The sequence below is a fragment of the Cebus imitator genome, unplaced genomic scaffold (genome assembly GCF_001604975.1).
Source record: "Cebus imitator isolate Cc_AM_T3 unplaced genomic scaffold, Cebus_imitator-1.0 Scaffold771, whole genome shotgun sequence".
Taxonomy (NCBI): Eukaryota; Metazoa; Chordata; class Mammalia; order Primates; family Cebidae; genus Cebus; species Cebus imitator.
In genome coordinates this window covers 288,280-297,082 of record NW_016108086.1, presented here as the reverse complement: position 1 = coordinate 297,082, position 8,803 = coordinate 288,280, and the positions used below count along the sequence as shown (strand labels likewise).

The following is an 8,803-nucleotide window of genomic DNA, read 5'->3' as shown; positions in this document are numbered from 1 at the left end:
TTTTTTGAGGTGGAGTCTTTCTCTGTATCCCAGGCTGAAGTGCAGGGGCACGACCTTAGCTCACTGCAACTTCTGCCTCCTGGGTCCCAGCTCAAGCAATTCTCCTGCCTCAGCTTCCTGAGTAACTGGGATTACAGGCATGCGCCACCATGCCCAGCTAATTTTTGTATTTTTAGTGGAGATGGGGTTTCAGCACGTTGGTCAGGCTGGCCTTTCAAGATCAACTCCTGATCTCGTGATCCACCCGCCTTGGCCTCCCAACGTGCTGAGATTACAAGTGTGTGCCACCGCACCTGGCTGACATCTTTGACATACTGAAAGAATACTATCAACATGGAAGTCTTTAGCCAATAAAAATATCTCCCAAAAATAAGGGCAATACAGTATTTTTTTGAATTAAAAATATGAAAAAAATCCATCTTCATCAGATATGTAGTATAAGAAATATTAAAGGAATTTCTTCAGGCAGAAAAAGTATGTTGCCAGATGGAAATGTGAATCCACAAAAAAGAACGCGGAATGCCATAAATGGTAAACATATGAGAAAATACAGAACAGTATTTTCTGGGTCAGGTGCCAGTGGCTCATGCCTGTAATCCCAGCACTTTGGGAAGCCAAGGTGGGTGGATCACTTCAGGTCAGGAATTCAAGACCAGCCTAAGCAACATAACAAAACTCTGTCTCTACTAAAAATACAAAAAAAATTAGCCAGGCCTGTAATCCCAGCTACTCATGAGGCTGAGGCAAAAGAATCATCTGAATCCAACAGGCAGAGGTTGCAGTGAGCTGAGATTGTACCACTGCACACCAGCTTGGGTGATTGCACAAGAGTCTGTCTCAAAAATAAATAAATAAAACATTAAAATCGTATTTTCTCATTTGATAATCTACTTACAAATTAACATATCATGGAGTTTATTATTTTTTTTTTTTTTTGAGACGGAGTTTCGCTCTCATTACCCAGGCTGGAGTGCAATGGCGCGATCTCGGCTCACCGCAACCTCCGCCTCCTGGGTTCAGGCAATTCTCCTGCCTCAGCCTCCTGAGTAGCTGGGATTACAGGCACACACCACCATGCCCAGCTAATTTTTTTGTATTTTTAGTAGAGACGGGGTTTCACCATGCTGACCAGGATGGTCTCGATCTCTTGACCTCGTGATCCACCCGCCTCGGCCTCCCAAAGTGCTGGGATTACAGGCTTGAGCCACCGCGCCCGGCTCATATCATGGAGTTTATAATGTATAATATTAAAATGTAAGGCAGAAACAGCACAAAAATATAGTAGAAGTGAGGTCTGGCACAGTGGCTCATGCCTATAATCCCAGCACTTTGGAAGGCCAAGGCAAAAAGATCACTTGAAGCCAACGCAACAAAGTGAGACCCTATCTCTAGAGACAAATTTAAAAATTAGTCAGAGAGAGAGAGAGAGACAGAGAGAGAGAGAGAGAGAGAGAGATAAAAGAAAGAAAGAAAGAGAGAGAGAGAAAGAGAGAGAAGGAGAGAGAGAGAAAGAAAGAAAAAGAAAGAGAAAGAGAGAGAGAGAGAAAGAAAGAGAAAAGAAAGAAAGAAAGAAAGAAAGAAAGAAAGAAAGAAAGAAAGAAAGAAAGAAAGAAAGAAAGGAGAGAAAGAGAGAAAGAGGGAGGAAGGAAGGAAGGAAGGAAAAGAGTCAAAGAAGTTTCAGAAGTATAATTAATAATAGCAGAGACAAATGGAATCAGCTCCCCCAAAAAACCTCAATCAATACAACTGCAGTAGGAAAAGAAAAAACAAAGAACAGATGGCATTAACAGACTTTAGCCACCGTCAATGGTAACATTAGATGTAAATGTCCATAGTCTAACATTCCAACTAAAAGAGATTGTCAGACTGGAGAAACGAGCAAGACCCTAAAGACATTCACTTGAAATATAAACACACTGGTATGTTCAAAGATAATGGATGGAAAAATAAACCATGAAAACACTAATCAAAAGAAAGCCAGAGTGACTATATTAATATAAGATAGATTTTAGAATAAGGGATATGACCAGAAAAAAATAGCAATATTAAAAAATACAAAGTAGGACCTGGAATGGTGTTTCATGCCTGTAATCCTAGCACTTTGGGAGGCCCAGGTAGGACTGCTTGAGGCCAAGAGTCTAAGACCAGCATAGACAACACATCCAAGATCCCATCTCTTTAAAAAATAAATTAGCCAGGAGTGATGGCATGTGCCTATAGTCCCAGCTACTTAGGACGCTGAGGCAGGAAGAATGCTTGAACCTAGGATGCTGAGGCTGCGGTGAGCCATGATTGCACCATTGCACTCCAGCCTAGGCAACAGAGCGAGAGCTTGTCTCAAAAACAAAAAAGGTACAAAGTAAAGCTCAATTATAGTGCCTTGTTTATTTTCTTCCTAAAATATCACAGCACTTTATCATTATGGATAATGACATGCCATTTGTTTTATTATTTATTTGTAATCTCTGTCCCCTCATGAGACATTGCAAACAGTCCCGTGGCTTCTGTACACTTCCTCACCAGCTTCTCAATCTTCCCAGTCAACTGTACGCGTTCTTCCCATCCTTCCAATACTTAAGTACTCCCAATACTTTCAATACGTCTATCTCTTTGCTTATGTTAGCCAGAAAAAATTTCTGTTGCTTGATAAATAAATAAATAAATAACCAACCTAGCTAATGCCTAAATAATTCTACAGGTTTTTTTAAAAGTGTTCATAGAATCAAGTTTCTTGAAAAGTGGCAATACGTTACATATTAGCTAAAAATCATAGAAAACAAATGAATAGAAAATTATTATCAAAATTATTCTGTTCTTCAGTAAATTTTAAGAAAAGATAGTGGCCGGGCGCGGTGGCTCAAGCCTGTAATCCCAGCACTTTGGGAGGCCGAGGCGGCTGGATCACCAGGTCAAGAGATCGAGACTATCCTGGTCAACATGGTGAAACCCCGTCTCTACTAAAAATACAAAAAATTAGCTGGGCATGGTGGTGCGTGCCTGTAGTCCCAGCTACTCAGGAGGCTGAGGCAGGAGAATTGCCCGAACCCAGGAGGCGGAGGTTGCAATGAGCCGAGATCGCGCCATTGCACTCCAGCCTGGGTAACAAGAGCGAAACTCCGTTTCAAAAAAAAAAGAAAGAAAGAAAAGAAAAGAAAAGATAAATATGAATTAAATAATTAAATGTGTTCAAACTGTTCTACCTGTATAATAGCAAGCACTTTAAATTAGAGAAAAATATAGAAAAATGAATATCTAGAGAATGTCAATGCTGTATGTAAAATATTCTCTGAATAAAAATCATAATTAATATCTTGCAGCTGTACCATTTACTTTTACTAATTTCCCAATTTCCCCAAAAAGAGTCAAAAATAGCCAGGTGCAGTGGCTCACGCCTGTAATCCCAGCACTTTGGGAGGCCGAGGCGGGTGGATCACGAGGTCAAGAGATCGAGAGCATCCTGGCCAACATGGTGAAACACCGTCTCTACTAAAAATACAAAAATTAGCCGGGCGTTGTGGCACGCGCCTGTAGTCCCAGCTACTCGGGAGGCTGAGGCAGGAGAATCGCTTGAACCCAGGAGGCGGAGGTTCCAGTGAGCCGAGATTTCGCCACTGTGCTCCAGCCTGGTGACAGAAAAAGACTCCGTCTCAAAAAAAAAAAAAAAAAAATTCTACCATAATTATCATTAGGCCCCTTGAGAACTTCAAAGCAAGGAAGCTAATTTGTTCATATAACATTTTCCATGTTTATATTATCGATGCCAAAAAGTTAGAATAAGCATGGCTCTACTTTGACCTGTTAACCTACCGCAACATTTAGTCACACTACATGATTATGCAACAACAGCCAAAATAAAGCTATCGGGAATAAAAATTCTGGAGTCGGTGACCTTTGCTTACTAAACAAAGAAAACTGTTCAGTTTAAACATTAGGCAAAAAAGTCATTTCGAGTAATACAGCAGCATTAACAATTATAAACAAGTATTTTAAACGCCATTTGAAAATACTTTCTTGCCGGGCATACAACCCACAAAGGCTCATTTCCTGATTTTTAAACATCAGTTTATATTAGCATGGGCATACTTTATTTACAGAGTTTTTGTTTGTTTTGCTTTTAAATCGATGGTAGAAATGCTTACCATTGACACAGCTTCTTAGGTCAGGATAAGCGTTAGTTGACTGACGTGCGGCAGTGAATGCACTACTTTGAAAAGAGCGAAGACAAACTGGAAATTAAAACAAACACAATCTTCTTAGAGTAGACACACATACTTTATCTGAAATCATGGTAGGAACTGTCCCAAGAGGTAGGATAGTTATGCTCCTGTGGTTTCACAAGATTCAGTCTTCAAAATGCAACACTAAATCTTTCCATCTACTTGTCTGAAAAATTAAAAATCTACAAGCAAGATGGCAACAGATACAGAATTATAAAAAATAGGTCTGTGACAACTTCTTCTCTCTGGAGAAGAGCCTTAAAGTCAGAAGTGAAAGATACCTTGGTTCAGCACAGAAACGTATTGTCATATAAGTCAATGTTTTTAATTCCATACCATAAATAAGATGTTACCCTCAAATCTATTGACCAGAGTCTGAGTTGTAAAGTATAAAATTAAGTCAATAGAGCCAGTTAGTGTTTCTACTTGGTATAAGCTACTTCCAATTCTTCTAATGTTACCCTGAGATTAATACAATAGTATTTGTATAATGCTTCTATATGACAAAACAGGTTTCCTTCATTCCTTTCATTCTTCATCACAACCCTGTGAAATCAGAGATAGCAACTTGATAGATATTGCTAGCAAACTAAGAAATCACAGCTGAAATTGTAAAGATGAAATACTTTGGAACTTTAAAGTAACTAGGAGTTATTTATTGGCAAAAATATACTTCTTAATAGTCACTAAAGACACTCTGTATTACCGCATTGTTCAGAGTCACCAGGGTACGATAAAAAGATGGTGTTTTATTTAGCTTTTGCCGAGTTAACAACACCCCGTCCCCACAAACTAGTAGATTAAATAATCATTAGATTTTTCTCATGATTTGTGGGTCAAATATTTGCAAAGAGTTTGGTTGGGTTGTTTGTCTGTGCTGCCGGTGGAGTCAACCGGGATGGCTTGGGCAGGGGTCTGCTTCCAAGATGCAGCTAATGTTCTTTGGGATCTCTCTTTCCATGTGATAGATCATGCTTCAAAGTTCTACATGTGAGTGTTTCTCTTAGCATGCTGGTCTTGAAGTGGCACTTCCTTCATGGCAGCTAGCTTCTAAGAGAGAGAAAGTGAAAGCTGCCATGGCAGTTATGGGACATTGTATCACTTCTATCATATTCTGTCGATCAAAGGGGTCTTAGGATCCACCCGGATTCAAAAGGGTAGGGCATCGTGGGGATTTATTCTGCCTCTTGATGAGGATGTGGCAAAATGACACTGCGGAAGGGAATGTGGAATGGGAGACGTTTTTGAGCCATCTTTAGAAAAATACAATTTATCACAGATAGATTGAAAGATTCCTTTAAAGTCAATATGTGTTTAAGTTACCTATGGCTGCTATGACAAATTATCACAAATTGAGTAGCTTCAAATAAAAAAATGTATCGTTTTACAGTCCTGAGAGTCTAAATCCAAAGGGTTAGCAGGGATCCATTCCTTCTGGAGACTTCAAGGAAGAACTCCTTTACTTACTGTTTTTTAGCTTCTAGAGGCTATCTGCATTCCTTGGCTCCTGGCCTCATCCTTGTGTATCTACCAATTCTTCCGTTGTCATCCCATATCCTGCTACTGACTCTGATCTCCTGCCATCTGGTTGTAAGGATCCTTATGATTTTATTAGGCCCTCTCAGATATCCCAGGATAATGCCCTCATGGAAAGATTTTTCATCACATCTGCAAAATCCCCATTTGCCATATATGGTAACAGTCACAGGTTCTGAGGATCAGGACGTAGATATATTTCGTGGTGGGGGTGGGGCAGAGGGAGGAAGGAAATAATTATTCAGCCTACCATGGTGAGTCAGAATATTTTCCCAAATAAGTTTTACCTTACACATCACGGGGGTGTTTCTGGAGCCGCCATCTTAGTCCACTTTGTGTTGCTATAACAAACTACCACAAACCAGCTAATTTATAAAGGAAAGAAATTTACTTCTCCCAGTTCTGGAGGCTGGGAAGTCTGATATCAAGGTGCTTCAGCATCTCATGAAAGCCCTCTTGCTCCACCACCCCACGGCAGATGGCAAGAGTCAGAGAGGGTGAAAGAGCCAGAGGCTGAATTTGCAGCCTCAAGCCCTTTTATGACTGGTGTTGGGCCATTCATGAGGGTGGAGCCCTGATGACCTAAACACCTCCCCTTAGGCCCAACCTCCCAACAGTGTTGCATTGAGAATTAAGTTTCCACACATGCTTTTTGAGGGTCACATTCAAAGCATGGCATTTGCTCTAGCCACCAAAATTCACGTCTTTCTCATGTGCAAAATACATTAATTCCATCTCAGTAGCCCGATATGGTTTGGCTGTGTCCCCACGCAAAATCTCATCTTGAATTCTAAACCCCGTAATCCCCATGTGTCAAGGGACAGACCAGGTGGAGGTGATTGAATCAGGTGGCAATTTTCCCCATGTTATTCTGATGATTGTGAGCTCTCATGAGATCTGATGATTTCCTAAGCGTTTGGTAGTTCCTACTGCGTTCACGCTCCTTGCTGCTGCCTAGTCAAGAAGGTGCCTTGCTTCCTTATATAGTCTGGCTGTGTCCCCAACCCAAATCTTACAATGAATTATAATAATCCCCAGGTGTCAAGGTCAGGGTCAGATGGAGATAACTGAATCACACAGGGGCACTTTTCCCCATACCGTTCTCATGGTAGTCATTAAATGGGAGGTCCCCTGCACAAGCTCTCTTGCCTGCCACCCTGTAAGATGTGACTTTGTTTCCCATTCACCTTCTGCCATGGTGAGGCCTTTCCGGCCATGTGGAACTGTAAGTCAATTAAACTTCTTTTATTTTATAAATTACCCAGTCTCAGGTTTGTCTTTATTAGCAGTATGAAAACGAACTAATATGCTTTCCCTCTGCCTTCCACCATGATTATAAGTTTCCTGAGGCCACCCCAGCCATGCTGAACTGTAAGTCAATTAAACCTCTTTTATTCATAAATTACCCAGTCTTGGGTATTTCTTTATAACAGTATGAAAACAGACTAATACAAGCCCTAAAGTCTTAAATCTTGCTAGCACCAACTCCAAAGTCTCATCTAAAGCAGATATGAGTGAGACTCAAGGCATGATTCACCCTGAGGCAAATTCCCTCCATTATTTGAGTTTCCAAAATACAATGGGATAAGCATGACAGACATTTCCATTACAAAAGGGAAAAACAGGTAAGAACAGTAACTGGTCCTAAGGAAAAACCCATTAGGAAAAACAACATAAAATGTTAAAGCTCTACGATAGTCCTCCTTGGCTCTGGGTCCTGACTTCTGAGCATACAGGGGTAGGGGTTGAGCCCTCAAGGCTTTGGGCAGCCCATTCCTGTGGCTCTCACAAGTTGGAGTCTGTGTGTGCAGCTCTCCCACACAGAAGCTGCATACTGGTGGCCCTATAGTTCTGGGCTCTCGGAGCTTCCCAACTCCCATGGCACCAATAGGCATTGCCCTAGTGGATGCTCACCACAGTGGCTCTGCTGCTATAACAAGTCTCTGCCTGGGCACCCCCAGGCTGTCCATAATAACCTTTGAAATCTAGGTGGAGGCCACCATGACCCCACAGCTCTTGCATTCTGTGCATGTGCAAAATTAACACACCACGTGAACACCACCAAGGCTTCTGAGGTAGGTACATTCCAGAGTTGTGGGTTAAGATGCACCTAGGCCCACCTGAGCCATGGCTGGGATGGCCAAGGGGCACTGTGCTGAAATTCAAGCAGCAGAGTCCCTAGGTTGTACAGAGCAGTGGTGGTCCTGCAGACGCCCCTTTGGAAACTGCATCAAGGTCCTGCTCTGGGCCAGTGTTGGGAGAGGCAGCCTCAAAAATCTTTCAAATGTCTTTGAGGTCTTTTGCCCATTGTTTTGAAAAATAGCATCAGTCTCCTTTATTTATTTATTTAAATTTCAATAGGTTTTGGGGGGAGTAGGTCGTGTTTGGTTACATGTATAAGCTCTTTAATAGTGATTTCTGAGATTCTGTTGTGTCTACTACCTGAGCAGTGTGCACTGTACCCAGTGTAGTCTTTTACCTTTCACCCTATTTCCACCAGTTCTCCCGAGTCTCCAAAGTCTGTTGTATCATTCTTATGCCTTTGCAACCTCATGACTTAGCTCCCATTTATGACTGTGAATGTAATGCTTGGTTTTCCACTCCTGAGTTACATCACTTAGAATAATGAGCCCCGGCCTCCTTTGTATTCATGGTATTCTCTTTTGCAAACGGTAACTTGGACACATCCTTGGTTTGCTCTGCTAAAGACCTTTTTACTCTTTACATGACCAGGTTGTGAATTTCCCAAATATCTTTGCCCTGATTCTTTTTAAATTATAAATTCCATCTTTAAATCACTTCTCTTTTTCTCATATAATACTGTATGCAGCCACAAAGGCTGGGCACAGTGGCTCACACCTGTAATCCCAGCTCTCTGGGAGGCCAAGGTAGGCGGATCACTTAAGGTCAGAAGTTCGAGGCCAGCCTGACAAACATGGCAAATCACTGTCTCTACTAAAAATACAAAAATTAGCCAAGTGTGGTGGCACACACATGTAATCCTAGCTACTCACAAGGCTGAGGTACAAGCATTGCTTGAATCTGGGAGG

General features: G+C 41.5%; 1 protein-coding gene across 1 annotated transcript in view; it reads right to left on the bottom strand.

The window, feature by feature from the left end:
* The window catches only part of PROS1 (protein S), a 99,418-nt gene that overhangs the window by 38,493 nt on the left and 52,122 nt on the right, over nt 1–8,803 (bottom strand). Inside the window, exon 4 of the mRNA XM_017519734.2 lies at nt 4,140–4,226. Coding sequence (XP_017375223.1) covers nt 4,140–4,226 — 87 coding nt within the window. The remainder of the gene's footprint in view (nt 1–4,139; nt 4,227–8,803) is intronic.